Source organism: Fopius arisanus, unplaced genomic scaffold, assembly GCF_000806365.1.
Source record: "Fopius arisanus strain USDA-PBARC FA_bdor unplaced genomic scaffold, ASM80636v1 scaffold00038, whole genome shotgun sequence".
Classification (NCBI taxonomy): Eukaryota; Metazoa; Arthropoda; class Insecta; order Hymenoptera; family Braconidae; genus Fopius; species Fopius arisanus.
In genome coordinates this window covers 404,309-422,103 of record NW_011887777.1, presented here as the reverse complement: position 1 = coordinate 422,103, position 17,795 = coordinate 404,309, and the positions used below count along the sequence as shown (strand labels likewise).

General features: G+C 37.8%; 6 protein-coding genes across 8 annotated transcripts in view; 4 read left to right on the top strand and 2 right to left on the bottom strand.

The window, feature by feature from the left end:
* Window positions 1–123: 123 nt before the first annotated feature.
* Window positions 124–2,672, top strand: Pus1 (Pseudouridine synthase 1). 2 transcript variants are annotated; one of them, XM_011304530.1, is made up of 6 exons: window positions 124–215; window positions 520–902; window positions 1,058–1,400; window positions 1,529–1,787; window positions 2,055–2,200; window positions 2,477–2,672. In XM_011304530.1, exons 2-6 carry the CDS (start codon window positions 557–559, stop codon window positions 2,589–2,591), a joined length of 1,209 nt encoding a protein of 402 aa, XP_011302832.1. In that variant the 5' UTR covers window positions 124–215; window positions 520–556; the 3' UTR covers window positions 2,592–2,672. The 2 variants fall into 2 exon arrangements, with proteins under 2 accessions (XP_011302832.1, XP_011302830.1); XM_011304528.1 differs by having other exon boundaries at window positions 126–215; window positions 540–902.
* A 171-nt stretch (window positions 2,673–2,843) lies between these two features.
* AGO3 (Argonaute 3) lies at window positions 2,844–7,787 on the top strand. 2 transcript variants are annotated; one of them, XM_011304532.1, is made up of 3 exons: window positions 2,844–2,974; window positions 4,005–4,745; window positions 5,058–7,787. In XM_011304532.1, the coding sequence occupies exons 2-3, from the start codon at window positions 4,046–4,048 to the stop codon at window positions 7,577–7,579; spliced, it is 3,222 nt and encodes a 1,073-aa protein (XP_011302834.1). In that variant the 5' UTR covers window positions 2,844–2,974; window positions 4,005–4,045; the 3' UTR covers window positions 7,580–7,787. The 2 variants fall into 2 exon arrangements, with proteins under 2 accessions (XP_011302834.1, XP_011302833.1); XM_011304531.1 differs by having other exon boundaries at window positions 4,002–4,745.
* A 1,364-nt stretch (window positions 7,788–9,151) lies between these two features.
* Window positions 9,152–10,464, top strand: mRpS2 (mitochondrial ribosomal protein S2). The gene is made up of 4 exons (XM_011304527.1): window positions 9,152–9,247; window positions 9,326–9,418; window positions 9,589–9,863; window positions 10,042–10,464. The coding sequence occupies exons 1-4, from the start codon at window positions 9,211–9,213 to the stop codon at window positions 10,408–10,410; spliced, it is 774 nt and encodes a 257-aa protein (XP_011302829.1). The 5' UTR covers window positions 9,152–9,210; the 3' UTR covers window positions 10,411–10,464.
* A 26-nt stretch (window positions 10,465–10,490) lies between these two features.
* On the bottom strand, window positions 10,491–12,987 carry LOC105266396 (dehydrogenase/reductase SDR family member 7). The gene is made up of 8 exons (XM_011304524.1): window positions 12,894–12,987; window positions 12,612–12,751; window positions 12,232–12,384; window positions 11,910–12,016; window positions 11,578–11,817; window positions 11,158–11,277; window positions 10,910–11,076; window positions 10,491–10,710 (listed from the first exon to the last, which is right to left on the bottom strand). The coding sequence occupies exons 2-8, from the start codon at window positions 12,733–12,735 to the stop codon at window positions 10,638–10,640; spliced, it is 984 nt and encodes a 327-aa protein (XP_011302826.1). The 5' UTR covers window positions 12,736–12,751; window positions 12,894–12,987; the 3' UTR covers window positions 10,491–10,637.
* A 421-nt stretch (window positions 12,988–13,408) lies between these two features.
* On the bottom strand, window positions 13,409–16,438 carry LOC105266397 (phospholipid scramblase 4-like). The gene is made up of 7 exons (XM_011304526.1): window positions 16,122–16,438; window positions 15,978–16,043; window positions 15,453–15,608; window positions 15,057–15,262; window positions 14,249–14,410; window positions 13,825–13,971; window positions 13,409–13,750 (listed from the first exon to the last, which is right to left on the bottom strand). The coding sequence occupies exons 1-7, from the start codon at window positions 16,174–16,176 to the stop codon at window positions 13,694–13,696; spliced, it is 849 nt and encodes a 282-aa protein (XP_011302828.1). The 5' UTR covers window positions 16,177–16,438; the 3' UTR covers window positions 13,409–13,693.
* A 293-nt stretch (window positions 16,439–16,731) lies between these two features.
* Window positions 16,732–17,795, top strand: part of LOC105266395 (uncharacterized) — a 7,080-nt gene continuing 6,016 nt past the window's right edge. Inside the window, exon 1 of the mRNA XM_011304523.1 lies at window positions 16,732–17,213. The gene's annotated coding sequence lies outside the window, so the exon portion shown is untranslated. The remainder of the gene's footprint in view (window positions 17,214–17,795) is intronic.

The window sequence follows — 17,795 nt, the reverse complement described above, 5'->3', positions numbered from 1 at the left end:
CAATACTATTCAAGAGAACAAACTGAGGTTAACAACTCCAACAGCACATGGTGTAAAGAAGAAAAACAGGAAAACATGCGAGGATAAATTAATCAATTAATTCATTAATTTGCAACAACTCTTTATTTATTGAATCCCTGCTGGAATTCCAGATTTTCCTTCGATGCTTCGGATATTTAGAGTCAGTAGAATCAATAATATCCTCCCTTCCTTTGGTGAGTACGAAAATATTCTAAATTAAAGAGAAAATCTAATGAATCCGATGAATTTCTATCAATTTCTATAAAAAACTCCATCATCCATTCATTATTTCTTCCTCACGCCTTTTTAATTTGAAATTTATCTCGAAACCGAGAAGACTTAGAAGAAAAGTCTACAGACATTTTTTGTTGTTGAAGAAATTCTCTACAAAAAGATTCCGATCGACTTTTCGATAGCATCGCACGTTCTCGAGATAATCACTGATTTGTGGAGCTTTTTTTGCAATTTCTTGATTAATGGTTGTAAATTTATTTGAAGTGCTGACGGTTTTTCTGCAGTGAAAAATCGCGGTAGAATGTCAACTCAGGTAGAGACCAGTACAGCCCCCGTGGAAGAGGTCGAGGAGAGCAACAAGAGATCACTAGAGGAAGTTGAGGATTCGGGATCGAAGAAGGCGAAGTTTGAGAGGATAAAGAAGAAGAATTTTGCTTTTATGCTTGGTTACCTGGGGAAGGATTATTATGGCATGCAGAGGAACCCCAAGATGAGGACTATTGAGGAGGATCTGATAACAGCTATGTTCAAGGCTAAATTGATCGATGAGGAAGCTTACGAGACCATTCAATACACCAATTTTCAGAGGGCTGCTAGGACAGATAAAGGGGTGTCTGCCACGAGACAAATTTGTTCTGCTAAACTTCGTAAGAATTTTTTGCTTATTTTATAAATTCATTTATATATTTATTTATTTTATAGCCATATATCTATTTTATTTGATTTTATTTATGTTTCCACACTAGCCCCTCGTTTTTGTCTTGTTAATTAATTTTCGTTGCATCATTGAAAAATTTTGCAGCCGATTCAGCGAAAATTGAAGACATAAATCAATATCTCCCGAAAGAAATTCGTGTGTTCGGGATAAAACGTGTGACAAAGGGTTTCAACAGTAAATCCCAGTGCAACGCGAGAACGTACACCTATACACTTCCGACATTTGCATTTGCCCCCGATGACCAGAGTCTGAGGGATAGGGTTCCCCTCTCGGAGGAGGAAATTCTCAAACGAGTGGAGGAGCTCAAGACAATCGATGGTAAAGCCTTCACGGAATTCAGAATGAGCCCAGAGTTAAGAGAGAAGGTGAATTCAGTATTAAAGTTGTACGAGGGCACCCATAATTTCCACAACTTCACTGCTCGAGTGTAAGAAATCTTATTAATTTATAACTGCACTGATATCCGTGTGAAAGAATTTTTTTTAATGTCTCTGACTGAAAAAATCTTCCTTGAACATTTTTAATCTCATCGACAGCTTCTGTATATTTTTTTAGAAGACCTTTCGATCCTCGAGCCAATCGATACATGATGAAGTGCCAAGTCCTGGACACTCACATCTCCAAGGACAACATTGAATTCGCCACTCTCCAGGTGAAAGGCCAGAGTTTCATGCTCCATCAGATAAGAAAAATGGTGGCCCTGGTGATCTCCATCGTGCGAAACCTGGCGACGGAGGATGCCATCGAGGAGAGTTTTAAGCCAGAGAAATGGGACATTCCGATAGCCCCTGGACTAGGATTGGTTCTCAACCATGTAAATGTTTAATATTACTAAATACCTCCACCATAACGCAATAATAATCAATAATACGAAGTAATAATATTTTTTATTTGATGAAGATAAAATTTTTTCGGTGAGTTTTTGGAGAATATCCCCAAAACTAAACGAGCGAATGAAATTTTTCGGACTTCATCCATAAAATCCTCGATTTCGGTTTAAAATTCATAACTTTTCACTGCATTAGCACGAAATCCCTGAGGATTCCCATGGGTTTCTAGTTTTTGATTTATAATTCTTCAGGTGCACTATGATAATTACAATAAGAGGTACGGGGCTGATGGAATTCACGAGCAGCTGGAGTGGAGTGACTGCGAGGAAGCCGTCCAGAAATTCCACAAGGAGTTCATCCTTCCGCATATTGAAGAAACAGAGATGAAAGAGCAATCGTATCCTTTCACAAATGCTTCCATGGATAAAAGAATCAAATAAATTCGCATAGCTTGTGTTTATTTTATTTGAACACGGCAATTTTCTTCCAGTGAACTTTCTCATCGATAACATGCATTATACTCAATTATTAATTATTTTATTCAATTTATTTATCCATTCGCTCATCTATTTAATTCCTGTGAAATATAGAACACACAATTTGATTTTTTACAGATTGTTTGTATTTTTGAACAAGAAACTTTCTGTTTTTTCCTCAATTATGATTTTGTCAGAATGCTGCTCTGGCTGGGGGATCTAGCGATGCACAAATTAGGTCCACGAGATGAAGACGAGGAGAATAACAAGCAGAAACCAGAAGACGAGGAAGAAACTGAAATCAACGAATGAAACACATTCATTAAAAAAATATTGAGAATTATTTTATAACTTCTGTGACAAATAAACAATGGATCCGGGATGAATCTTTTATTTAACTGTTCATAATTAAGCTGTCATAAAACCATTGTGTAATTCCGACCTCAGAGTCAATGGATCGGTTGTTTGAACCGTTCGATTTTGGCGCGGGAAAATTTCCGGGCACGCGCATTGCTTCGTGAATGCGTTGCATTTCTTCGGCCGCTGCCGGCCGGTCTAGTTCGTTTCCTGTCGTCGCCGAAGACGTGCGTTCCAAAATTTCCTCAGAGCCAAAATTTCAAGATTTCTGCGGATTTTATCACGAAATTCCTAGAAAAACTATCCACCGCGTGATTTTGATCAGGTGATTGATTCAGGTGAGGGTCCGATGAATTTTTACAGTTTTTTTTTATTGTTACACGCCCTTCGCAGAGAAAGAGGCAACTTCAAGGACACAGTTCCTTTGTTCTTGGTGGCCTGAGACGATCGTAAACAGCATTTCGTGGAAGTCGTTGCTGACGATAACTCTCTGGCATTCAGGGGTGTTGAATTACGCAGCAATGGCTCCTCGAGGCATCGTTTTCTCAAATATTTCTTGGAAATTTTTGTCTCAATCTTAATTTAAAATGGGGGAAGATAACTAAAATTGATTGACTTCTCGGAGAAAATGGGGATTCTTATTTTAAATTGATATTATTTTATTTCAATTACAAATTTATTAATTCGAGAATAAATTTTTGAATTGAGATTACGTCGAGCTAAATCGGGTTTGATTAATATTAAAATAATGCAATGAGGAGTCATGTAGGATGAAGCTATATTGCACGCAATTTAATTGGATGACTCGATCTTTTATTTATTGTTAACAATTAAACTTTAGTTAAAGACTCGATATAATGTAAGCTAGGTTGTTAATGTCCAATGTTGCTCGCTCGAGAGTTTGTAAAAGAGTGGCACAGGTCACCAGTTCGTCCAAGGTGACACGTCTGTCCAAAAGACAAGAGTCTGTGTCTATGTGTCTATATTTCCATGAGTCAATTAAGAATATGTTGGAAATATTTTCGACGTTAAAACGAACAAGAGACCTGTTGTGACTGATCAGAGGGAATAATGGAAACAATTAGGCTGTTTATACGAAACAGCCCAGCACGTGGACCAACCCCATAGACAAAGGGCCTTGTTTAATGGGTAGACTTGACACCCTGGACGATTTGGTGACTGAGGACACTTGGAGACGAACTCTCGAGCAAGCAACATTAAATTTACCACAACCAACCCAGCTTATATTATATCGAATCTTAAACCAAAGTTTAATTGTTAACAATAAATGGAAGATCGGATCAAATAATTAAATAATCGTTAAAATTTGTGCCTCCTACAAATAATTAAATAATATTATTTCAGTAGTTATTACTGAGCAATAAAAGTTCAGTAAAAATCCGGGAAAAATGGATCGAGGTGGAGGACGCGGCGGTCGTGGAGGAGGTCGAGGTGCCCTGATAGAGGCCCTGAGGAAGAAGGCGATGGCACAAGGTTCAGGGGATTCATCAGAGCCACTGTCTCCCCCAACTGTTGAGGCTGCAGTTCCAGTGTCATCTCCAGTGGTGACAACACCTTCTCCAGAAGTTTATCCCCCAAATCCCTATCCCCGACCCTCGCTTCCAACGAGATCAATTCCCCCAGTGTCCCATCCACCAATTTCATGTCCTCGACCCTCTCTTCCAACGAGATCGATCCCTCAGGTTACTCATCCCGCAGTAAATCAGCCTCCACAGGTACCAATAAGATCAGTTCCTCCAGCTGCACAGATTCCACAGCTTCCCACCCGGTCAATTCCTCCAGTTGCACAGATTCCACAGCTTCCCACCAGATCAATTCCTCCAGTTGCACAGATTTCACAGCTTCCCACCAGGTCGATTCCTCCAGTTGCACAGATTCCACAGCTTCCCACCAGATCAATTCCTCCAGCTGCACAGATTCCACAGCTTCCCACGAGGTCACCACTTAAATCAGTAATGACTGCGGGCCATCCATTTGCTCCAGGTGAGGCTCAGGCTCCCGTCAAGCCTCGTGGAAGGGTTAATCTCTTGGAGTCAACTCTGAAACAGACTCCTGTACCACTTGCAGTTCATGGGGATATACTTTCCGGTGAGAAAACGTTGAAAATGTGAATATTAAAAAAAAATATTTTCCACCCTCGGTTCCAGGAACTAATCTGAGTTTTTTAGTGGAGAAAAGGGATTTTTTCCACAATTGAATTTTTCCATCAAAGAATACAAGGTCTTGAGTTCACCAGTAATATCTTTGAACCAAAAAAAGATAATAGGATTTTTATCACTCAGTGACCTAGTACGAAATATACTACTTATTCACTATCTTTTTTTTCTTCAATTTCGGAGATATCTTAATTTTTTTCCTTATTCTTCCATTCCTCTTATTTTTTCTATTAAATTTCCACAGATGTTCCAGCCCCATTACCAGCACCACGAGTGGGTGCAGGTCGTGCCTCCCTAATCAACAAGTTAACAACCCCCCAAACACCCCCATCAATCGCTTCAACAAATCCACCGAAGGCAGAGCTCCTAAGGGCAGAACCCCCAAAAGTATCTGGTGACAACCTGGGAGTCACTGGAAGTCTCGCAGGTCTGGCGATTGGCGATCACTCAGCAGGCTCTGGTAGTGATCACAGTGCAACAATCTCCAGGATGGGTACCAGTGGAGAAAGCGTTGATATAATGGCCAACTACCTCGGGCTCAAAATAGAACCGAAGAAAGGTATATTCAGATATGAGACTCGTTTCGAGCCAGAGACTGACTCACCACGACTGAGAAATGCTCTCCTAAATCAACACCTCGAGTTCCTGGGAAAATGCAAGACCTTCGATGGAATTCTGCTGTACATCTCCAACCGATTGCCCGACGACGTGACGACATTACAATCACTTCGTCACGACAACGTTACCGTTACCATAACCCTGACCTTCCAGAAGCAGCAGAAGCCCTCAGAATCCGTTCAATTCTTCAATATCCTTCTTGGAAAAGTGATGAAGTGCCTCAGCATGGTTCGTATCAATCGTAACAATTTTAATCCACGCTGTGCGCACAAAGTCGAGCAGCATAAGATGGAGCTCTGGCCAGGATATATCACAGCCATCGAGGAGGTCGAGGGTGGATTAAAATTGAACATCGATGCCTCCCACAGGGTCATGAGAACTGACACTGTTCGTGATTATATGGGGGGACTTCTCAGACAGACACGTGACAAGGGAAATTTCAGGGATGCTGTTACAGCTGAACTCCTGGGGATGACTGTCCTAACGAGGTACAATAACCAGACCTATAGAATCGATGACATCCACTGGGACAAATGCCCAGAGTTTACATTCAACTGCAAGGGCGAGGAGATATCACTGGCAAGGTACTACAAGACTCACTGGAATATGGAAATTCAGGATATGAAGCAGCCCCTGATTTACCACAAAGCCAAAAAGAAGCTGCCCCAGGGGGGAACTCAGGAAGAGGACGTGCTGCTGATTCCTGAATTGTGTTACCTCACTGGCCTCACTGATAAAATCCGTAGCAACTTCAGAATCATGAAGGATTTGGCAGCAATAACTCAGGTGGTGCCTGAACAACGCCGTCAGGTAATCAGAAAATTTATTCAGGATGTGAAGAACACACCACTTGCTGTTGAAATGCTGAAATACTGGGGACTCGAGATCGAGGATGATCTAACTAGGCTCAAGGGGAGAATTCTCCCTCCTGAGGTCATTCACTTTGGCAATGGTACGACCTGCAAAGTTAATGAGAAAGCTGACTGGGGTAGGGGCGTTACAAACAATCCTCTTCTGAGAACTGATGGCCTCAAGAATTGGTTTCTCTGCTTCATTGAGAAAGACCAGAGAATAGCTGAGGAGTTTGTGAAGATGTTGAAGCGAGTCGGTGGTACCATGAAGATGGAAATTGGAAATCCACAGAAAGTGGCATTGAGAAATGATAGCACTCAGAACTATGTACAGGAGATCAGAAAGGCTATCAATCCTGAACTGGACATGGTGGTGGCTATTGTGCCAACTGTGAGACTTGACAGGTACTCGGCAATAAAGAAAGTTTGCTGCGTCGAGTGCCCGATAAGATCGCAAGTTGTCGTCACGAAGACGATATCTGATGAGAGAAAGATCAAAGCTGTTGCTGAGAAAATAGCAATTCAAATGAATTGCAAGATGGGAGGAGCACCATGGGCTCTTGTCATGCCCTTTGAGAATGTCATGGTCGTGGGAATTGATGTTTATCATGCACCAGCTGGACAGCCCAAGACTGGAAGTGTCACTGGATTTGTGGCTAGTCTTGACAAGACCATGACATCGTGGCACTCGAGTATTGGCATGCAGGGACCTAAGCAGGAGATCATCGATGTTCTCAAGACTTGCGCCATGGGTTCACTCAATGCTTACAAGAGGAAGCGAGGTACTTTTCCTGATAGGATTGTTGTTTACAGGGATGGCGTTGGAGATGGACAGCTGGGATTTGTTGCTGAGTATGAGATTGGACAGCTCAAGGATGCTTTTAAGCAAATTGATGAGAGTTACTCACCAAAACTCACGGTTATTGTGGTCCAGAAAAGGATTAATACCAGGGTGATGACTCTTAGGGGCAGAACTCTACAGAATCCTGTACCTGGAACCATTGTAGATTCTGTTGTTACCAGAAAATGCTGGTATGATTTCTTTCTTGTGCCTCAAACTGCCATGCAGGGCACTGTCACACCAACCCACTATGTTGTTCTGCTCGATGAGGCCAGTTTTAAGACTGATCATATTCAGAGATTGTCTTATAAGTTGTGTCATCTTTACTATAACTGGCCTGGAACTATTAGAGTACCTGCACCCTGTCAGTATGCACATAAACTCGCTTATCTCATTGGTCAGAATGTCCAGGCACGACCCAGTGATTACCTGTCTGAATGTCTCTATTATCTGTGAAGAATTTGGGAGATTGTTATGAGTATTTGAAGGTGCAGAGGGAAAAGTTTATGCAAGAGTAATGTGACTAAATCGGTTAATCGTTTTAATTAACGATTAATGTCGGTAACTTCTGATTCATCAGGGAAAATGGTAGAGGATTTTTTTGCGAATTATTCTATTTTCCACAAAAAAAATCTCTTGACGTGTATTTTGCAGAATTGGAAATTTTTTTCCTTTTGCCATTTTGTTACCTTTTTTTCCTTTTATTTTCTTTTTTTTTTTGTGAATAGATAACACAGGATTTCTCACAAAAAAATATAGTAGTGAATATGTGTCTATTTAAATTCTGATTTTAGAGAAAAATGTCAATAGATCTTCTTTGTCGAAAATTTAATCAACTGTAAAACCTTCAACTGGTTTGTTTCCGAGTTAAATCGATAAATCATAACTATTTCACTTACCTCTTCGCCGCTGATTGGAAAATCGACGTCTTTTCTGAAAATGATGTGGAAATTCTGTAATCATCTTGACGTCACGTCGAAGACATAAAACTTATCATTATTTCTGAGGTCTCAGAATTTTTTTCGGTTGACTCATTTTTTCACTTCTGAAGAATTAAAAATTTGATTTTTCTAACTAAAATCATTATTATTCATTAAAATTGAAATCCATTTCATTGAACTTGAAATGAAAAAACATTGGAAGGTTATTCCAAAAAAATGAAAATATTCTATAATTAGGTTAATTAATGTTTTGGGATGGAAAAGCAGTTTGTTTTTGTTTTTTTTTTCTTTCAACTATAATTTGAAACGTAAGGACGAAAGGAATCGGGATAATCCGCATTATAGGGGTCGCAATGGTGATGATTGAACGATTGTGATAATGTGCCTTTGGAACTTGAAGTACAAACATGTAGAAAAACTTCAAAGTTTAGAAGTATTCAGTAATTATTTAGTAGATTTGCACCAAGTATTGACTAATCTTGTATTTATTTTTTATAACACGAGTATTTTTGGATGATCGATCACTGGTGGTCTGACCATTCTCTGGAGTTTATTGGATTTTTTTTTGCTTGATATATGAAAAACTGTTTTCCTTTGCAACTCCATGACTTTTTTATCAGTACGTTGATACGACTTTTGAAAAAATTTCATTTAAAAGTGTACGATTCAAATTATGAAAATAAACGGTTGATAAAATCAATGATTTACCTAATTACATCTTTTAATTGGAAATTTAATAGAATTTGTTGAAAGAAATTTGAGAAGATTCTTTTGAAAATTATTCCAGCGAATTTTATTGACTTTCCAGTGAATTCACTATTAATATTAATATAATTATATGAATAGCTCACCAGAAAAGAAGAAAGGATAGTAAGGAGAGGCTAAAGGCTACAAGACGAGAGGCGCCTATAAAACCATAATATTAGTAGGAAAGAGAAATATATCTAAGAAAAAAAATCAATAGATCTCAATTTTTTAGGAGAAGGCAGAGCAGAACTCAAAAAAGATGCCACGAACATTTCATATCTTAAGTTTCGCGGGTGTTTCCCCAATTTTTATTGGTCTCATTATGCCTGGTACCAGCCAATGACATCCCGTCAATGTCCGGTGGTGGGGTACGGGGATTTTGTGTCAATTAACCTCAACATGGCCGGATCGGTGGCTCGTGTATTTTCCACAAAATGTAAATAAGAATTAATTCTTTAAACACTTTAATGTATTAATTATGTAAGAATTTTTATCTGTTACTGTTTTCTGACAGTTTTAGGCCATGCCAAACGCTCACTTGGTCTCAATTTTACTCAGACCGCATCTCTGTCAACACAGGTCGAACCCAAAATACAAAAAAATGAAGGTACTTTTTTAATTAAACAAATGAATGATAAATTATTCATGAGAAATAATGTGCTCACCGACATTGAGAGTTCCAGTGCAACTGATCTCAGAATAATTCCTTCAAAAATTGAAATACCACTTTTAAAAATATGTGACTTGAGTCAATTTTTATTGCCCAATGATTCTCAGAGCCCTCAGGGATGATAGACCCCTTGAAGCACCCGGATTTCTTCAGTGTTCATGAATTCTTCACGATAAAAGATCTCTTTGATGCTCGAGTGCACTTTGGCCACAAAATTGGATCGCTTGACGATCGAATGAAACCGTACATCTACGGATCTCGATTGGGACACCTGATTTTCGATCTTGACAAGACAGCTGAGCACCTCCGAGATGCCCTGAACTTCACAGCTCACATCGCCTTCCAGGGTGGCCTGATCATGTTCATCTGCCGCAAGCCCCAGGTGACTCACAAAAAAAGATGACTCTATGATTCCATTTCTGATTGAAATAAATTTCTTTAGAGTTCAATTATTATTATTGAAACATGTCAACAAGTTTGTTGATAATTACAGCTGTAAAGTAGTTTAAAAATCGTATAAAGGTTGCAATTTTATTGAAATCACGGATTTTGTGGGGTAGGTGACTCATTTGGTGGAAAAAACCGCAAAGGAGTGCAATGAATTCGCTTTCACGAGGTACTGGAAGAACGGGACCTTCACGAATTCCACGAGACTCTTTCAAGCAGTGACGAGACTCCCGGACCTCTGTATCTTTATCAATACCCAGAACGATGTCCTCTTCGAGAGTTTGGCTGTACGAGACGCCGCCAAAATGTGCATCCCCAGTGTTGGAATCGTTGACACTAATTGCAATCCCAATTTAATTACTTATCCAGTCCCTGGGAATGACGACAGCCCCGTTGCTCTCGCTTTGTACTGCAGATTGTTCAAAGAGGCCATCCTCAGGGGCAAGGGAGCAAGGGAAAAGCTGGAGAACTTCAGGGAGTAGCTTTAGATTATTTTTTGTGTATATTTGCTGCATTATAAAGTGAGTTTTGAAGGAGATATTCAGTAAGCGAAATTTTCATTTAATCTTTTCTCAAAAACTTTACTAAATTTTAATTTATTCCTATATACAAAGCTTCGGTTTATAAAACGATTTTTTGAAGGGAAATTGTATTAATTAACTTTTTTATTGAATAATCTTGATTTTATTATATGGCGGGGAAATGCTGTCTATTCCGAAGCAACCGTGACTTTGTTGTCACGCACATATTGGAAAAATCTCTGGCCGAGGAGCTGGAAAATCCTGAGGAAGAAAGATATTTTTTAATGATTTCTCAAGAAATAAATAGTTGTCCATAAAAAATTTCGGAAAAGAATTAATGGAAAAACGTAGCGCTTGTTCAGAAAAGTTTGCAATTCTCACAGTAAAATCAAAAAGAAAAAAAAATAAATGCCATAACACCAGATATTCTGGCAAGACAGAGGAAAAATTTGGTACGCACACTCGAGCAATATTTGGATAATATCTCGCGAGATATGTCAGCTGAAGAGATGTCGAGTGTGCAATCCAACATTCGTCAACGTGATTTACCATTGCCACTGCTATCAGATGAGCACAACGCTCGGAACTCAACTTATTTTTTGCGTTGGCAGTCACTTCGCCAAATTTCTGGAATAAAAATAGATAACACGGTCTGTTTACTCGACTTTATCTTCTCGGTAATTCCAATTGTTTGATTAAAAAAAATACCTTCCCAATTGTGTCGGTGAAGCTCTCCGATAAAAATGGAGTCTGGACGGCACCGGGGCATACAATCGAGATTGGAATGTTTTTGTTCATTTTCTCCACTCGAAGAGACTGGAAATATCCCTGAAATGCGTAATTTTTCACAGAGGCTGTGTTAAAAATTAATATTTAGACAGGAATATTCAAGTAATGCAATCAACGTTAACGAACATAAAATAGAAATTGCGTAACTCATTTCAATTTCTAATTTGATTGTAAATATTCAGTAATGACTTGTACTCATTCATCAGTTTATAAATTCTTGTGACGAGAATTGGATTTACTTATTTATTTACGAAAAAGGAAATTGAAAAATTCGAATGGACTAGAGAATTCTCTGGAGTTAGTGGTAGAATTATAAATTTAAATGAATAATTAACGAACGTGTAAGGCGTGCTTTGAACCGGTGTACGATCCAGAGAACGGAACTCCCAAAACTCCAGCCAAACTGGAGGTAACGACGAGGTGGCCATGGCCAACTTCCTCGAAGTAAGAATAAACAATGCGACTCAGTGCCACCAAAGAAAAAACATTGAGATCAAACAATTCTTTGTCAACTCGTATATCAATTTTCTCCCAGGCAGCTCGTTGGGATCTACCTGCGTTGTTCACCAAAACGTCCAACTGTGCAGAAGCAGAATTTACGTTGAGGTTTATCTCCATAAATAATATTTTATAAATTAGAAAAATTTCACACTGAGAAAAAAAATAGATACCCTTCCAAATTTCGTAATTACGTGATCGAAACACTTCTGGTGGCTGCTAAGATCACAGATATCCATCACCATGACTTCCACATCGCTATCCTGAAGATGTGGATTGACTGAGGATTAGAGAAATCAGAGGTGTGAAGCGAAATTTACGAACTACTATGGCCTCTTTTGGAGTTCTGTAAAAACTCTAAATACTGTATCGAGAGTTCAGTGAAAATCCAAAGAATTTCCATTAAAATTCCATTTGTTTTTCGCTCTAATTCGATAAGTATTCGATATTAAAATTTTTTCATCGATCATTAACTGGAATAAATGTCAGTTATACCTTCCAGACATTTCTTCTTAACTTGGGAAAGTTCAGGGGCTCTCCTGGCTGATAAAATCAGTTTGCAATGAGCTTTAGCCAGGACATACGCCAAATGTTCCCCGATACCACTCGAAGCCCCTGTGATCCACACAACTTTACCTCTGAGTGTTTCTAATAAAAAAATAATCAAAAAACATTGAAAATAGCTAAAAGATAAATAAACATATGAATTAATTACTCCAAAATGAGCGGTTCGCCCTGGCAACTGATTAATTCAATTCTGCAAATCATTTGTTATTATTTGATAAAGTTATTCAATTATTGAAATTATTAGATTAAATTGGTTAGAATAATTTTTTGAAGGAATGGAAAATTAGTAATTTCAAAGGAATAATTACCAATTGGCTGTCCAAATGTCTCCAGCAGTGACAGATGCAAATCGCAGTCGAGAAACCAGGGATAAATTAGATAAAAAAGGTAATAAATTATTGTAATGACACCGACAATCTCGAAGAAAGTCATTTTGCAGAAAATCTGTCTGGAAAAATGGGATAATTATGGGTTAAGTGTTCTTTATGAATTACTATAACGAATAATCATGGGTGGAACCGTTGGTGTTGTATTTGTGTAATTGGGGGAATGATAATACTTCATTCTTGTGATAACAATCGTGTACTTACAGCAAAAATACGCCTCAGAGACGGTTGACAACACGGGAGTGACACCACTTTTTTTTCTTCTTTTTGTTTTGATTGGGGGTCAAGGAGTGGGGGCAGGCAGTCTATCGATTAATCGAAAATCTCGACTCGTCGATTGCAAAGTCAGTGGATAAAATACTTTCTCGAAAATTCATTGTTCATTTTCACTGAAATTTTTTATTGACACTAGCACTTATATTGACCATTGGAGGGGGGTTACGATTTGTTATCTTTAATTCAATGACAGGAAAAAAATCACCTGATAATTTTGAAAATTAACTCAAACCAGCTCATGAAGCCAATTTTCTAAAAATCGAGGATTAATCGAACTGGAATCTCGACAAATGTTTTGATTTGTCCCGAGTGCTTGCAACTGCGTCATCCAAGTTCACTCTAGAGGAAGAACTTTCTTGGAGTAATCGCAATGTTGAATTGCAAACTTCTAATGGATGATTCGTTTTACAATCAATTGAAGGACATCCTCGAGTGCTCGTGTCAACTCGCTCCACATTCACTGCGTGTAAATTGAATATTTAAAGAAAAAAACATAATTTCAAAGTAGTAATTTTTCCTCCAAGACATCTGTCCAAGTATCGATTAATCAAAAATTATTGGTTTATTAAATTCTATACAAAGTCATTCTCAATATCTGTTCACTAATTAATTACGTTTTCATTAATGAATGAGAAATATTTTAAGCGTTTTTTTTTCAGAGGGTTTTCCTCAATACTTTCGTAATAAATTGTTGCAGCAAAATCCAGTTAATATCAGTGGATCCGTGGTTAATTAACAGGTCTAGATGCAGGAGAATTGGACAAACGGTCGAAATAGAGTGCGCCCTGGGGAATAATGGATTAAAATTTTATGAATCTCATATATTCCATAAATTTATCATGAAAAACTAGGAACTCACCATGAAAAAAGTGGCAGCCATCAGGAGACTCTTGAGTCTCACATTAGCATCATTAGGAAACGTCAGGAGCAGAATGTGATCGACGAGCAGGTGATCATATTGATGACTTATTGAAGCAATTTGTCGGCTCATGTCTGTGGACAAAACCTGTAAAAAAATCCTCATTAAATCCCAGATTTTCTCTCCTCCACTAATCCTCCAAATTTGATATTTTCCATTTTTATAATAAAACCACACATTCATTTATCCTCATTAAAAATTTTCGATTGTCAAATATATTTTCTAGTAATTATAATTACACGTATAATTGATAATTGAATTTTTTTTATATAACAAAGAAATAAATAATTTCTGTGAGGCGAAAAAGGAAATAATAAAGTATAGAATGGAATCTATAAATAAAATCAGAAATAAATCTATTCACTTGGAAATAAACTTCATTGCTCATGCAACAGCAGCACATGTTGGGACCATCTATGATGCACATGGCTTCACTCGAGGCATCATAAACTGTGAAGCGTGGACCAAAGAGAGTGAAATTCTGCTGGATGCATCCAATGTATTCAGTCGTTTCCACAGTCATACTCTGAGGGAAACCGAAAGTACAAGAAAACTAATAAAAACTAAAAAAACCCTTCACGAATTCTCCTACGAAGAGAAATATTCGATAAAATTTATTGTCTAGTTAAGCCCTTAACCATAGAGACAATTCAGAAATTTTTACTCGAATTTTTATTAAAAAAAATAATTAATGTTGTCAAACTTTTCTCTCTGTGTGGTTAAAACCGAATGGGGATATCTACCGAGCGCCTCAAAAAAAAAGTTCACTTCGTAGAAACATGACGAAATTATTTTTATGTCATTTGAGGAGGATAAACACTTGTAATAACTGTTTAAAAACGCGAGGTGAGGCACCGCCATTATCGAGCCCCTCCATGAGGTGCTGAACAAGATGGCGGCGAACACATTGACGACCGCCTCGCATCTTTGAAATTTTATTAAAATAGTCTATCATCTTCAAATGACTCTCTCCTGGTTTCACCACGTTCGAACAGAATGAACAATATTTCAACGCTATTTATAAAATTTTTCGAAATTCCAAAAATTCTGAAGCCCCTATTATTATGCCCCTAGGGTTGTCAAAATTTTTTGTTCATATAAAACTTATGACGAAAAGGCTACAGTGAAGCGACTCCAGTTTCTCGAGGAAAATTACGTGGATTAATGGTTACATGCAGAAATCCGGGAACACACCCCCAAGTGAGCCCTTTCGTTAGGATAAATGCAGGTTCCCCAGACGGATCTCTCACATCCATCACAAAACTCCTGGAAGTTCCCAAGACGTTCCTCTGGTACTTCGAGGAATTCTCAGTGGCCAAAAAGAGAGTCTCTGCACCTCGCATTTTCACCCGGAATTTTTTTCCCGAATGCCCCAGGACTAGAACAGATTTTAAATAAAAATAGAGTACAATTAAAACCATGGAGACAAACGTCACGTGATAAATCACCGATGGAAAATTCACCAGAAAACCCTCGCGAGTAATGGTGAGAAATTTTATAGGAAAAATTTTGATACATGCACTCGTATTGATTATTCATAAAGTTGCACAACAATATTGATTACACACGTGTGTTGATGTCCACTATCGGCTGTATTTCCACCTGTTCGACGTTTGTCAGGAAATATTCAGCGGAAATGGGACTGAACTGTGACCTCGTAGTTGATATCCAGTCCTGAGTGCTGATTGGTATAGGTCGCCTCTGATTTCTCATTCCATTTCTATCTGCAAAACCGGAAGTTTCATCTCTTCATTTTTTTTTCCATTCACTATTGCAAAATTATTCTGAAAATTTCTGTCCTTGCTAAAAGTCATAATAAAATAATCACTGGAAAAACAAGCAATTTTCATCCTAAATATTCTATTGTTATAAATTCTATTAAAAATCCAAGGGCTGGAACAATTTTTGTTATTGCAGTTTACTTAAGCTAATTAAGATTAATCAACTCTCAAGAAAATGATTTTAAAAGATAATTAATTGAATATTAAAGTACGAATTCGCTTAATTTTTAATGATTTTAATTGTTTTGAACAATTGGACTGAAATTGTATTTTTTTAAAATTATTATTTTGATTATTTTTGATTATCTTTACTTGAATTTTCAGGTTGAGTCCTCGTCATCTGGGATCCAGTGAAGACCGGAGGTGGAAGTTCAATAACTATAAAAAAAAATCGAGATTTTAATTCTTCATCTTTAAATGACTCTTCGTTCGTCATTATTACATCACGATTTTTACCTTCGTATACCGAAGCTGCTGGAGTCTCATCCTGAAGAATATGACGCTCTGACATTTCAAAGGGAAACGCAAACCACGACTATTTCCCATTATCAATCTCCGGTCGGAATGAGTTATCTGGTCTCCATGATAACAACTATCTTATCCTCTCATCAATTTGTAGCCGCGTATCGATAAGAAAAATATTGAAATGTAGGAAGTAGAAGTTCATTTACAGGTAGGGAAAAAGTAATAAATAGATAAAAATCAGAAAGTAGTCCATTAAATTATTTTCGCTTTACCGAGAGAAATACGTCTACTTAAAATTCAAACCCTTTCGAAATTCACATCAATTAACTTAATAAATATTAACTTAATTATATTAACTTAATAATAAACAATAATCAAAACCTGTCAATTTTTAAATAGTTTTTTACATAAATTAAGTAAAACAATAAGATAAAAAAATATTCTTAAAAGAAAATTTGAGAAAATTTGTAGAATAATTACTATTTAATCCCAATCGACAAATCTCGAAACACTGAGTTTATCAATCTGTTTGTTTAAATACAAAAAAATGTTGAAAATTATAAGTTGAATAATTTTTAATAATTCCACTGATCCCCGGTGATTTAATTTCTCTTTCTCTTTATTTAGACAATGGAAGTCTTGAGAATTAAGGATTGAACAATTTTGATGATCTGTTTTATGGCGTACTACCCCATGATGCCCTAGTTCTCCCAAGTGAATATATATTCTGTGCAGAAATAATTAGCAATGGTGAATCCATGGCATTGTGCTGAGCTCATTGATTGATCCTGTTGAAGCATCCCGGGAGTGTCACTCCCTCAACTTTAATCACACCCTCCACCTTTCACCTCATTGCGATCCCTCGTCACCTATTCCTGTACTTGTTGCTGCACCTGTAAAGGCCCATGCGCACCACTATCGATTATAAAATAATCCTATAAAAGCTCAGCTCTTGGTGTGGCTCACATCAAACTGTTGTGACTATCAAATCTGTCTGTGTCTCGTGAAATTCATTTCAGTATATCAGCAACATCCTGGAGACTCAAAATTCGCTGGATCATTTTTTCATGAAGAATTGAGAACGTAAGTTTATATAAATCATAATCATAAATCAAAAAGAGATGCGAAATTCATACGTGCCGTTGGGGTATTTTATTCATTTTGAAAAATTAATTTAGAACTCATTTAGATTTTTAAGTCGTTAGTGGGGAGTCATTTGGGGTGCAATTAGTGGGAGATGAGATATTTTTGGGGGCGATCGGATGACGTTGGATTTTCACCGGATTCAGGCCACCATCTGTTACGTCAACGTCGTGTTGACTTATGGACAGTCCGCGGGTGGAGGAAAATCGAATGGATTTGCGTGGATATTTTATTCTGGTGCTGATTAAAGTTTTAGGTGCAGGGTGGGAATGGGTGGGGAAAAAGGGCATTGGGTGGTTTCTGGAGGGTCGCGGGTAATTGCCGGGTCTCGGGGAAAGTCACATGTTCGGGCACTCAGTCACGGAAAGCTCGTTTAGGTCTCGATTTAGAACGTCCCAACAAGTCTATCGATTTTTTAAGGGCTTGTGGGTGCTTGTCGCTTTTCTAACAGTTCTACATTACTCTTTCGGGTTGACCTAGTCAAATTTAGTAAAAATATTTAAGGCATTGGGCTTTGGGATA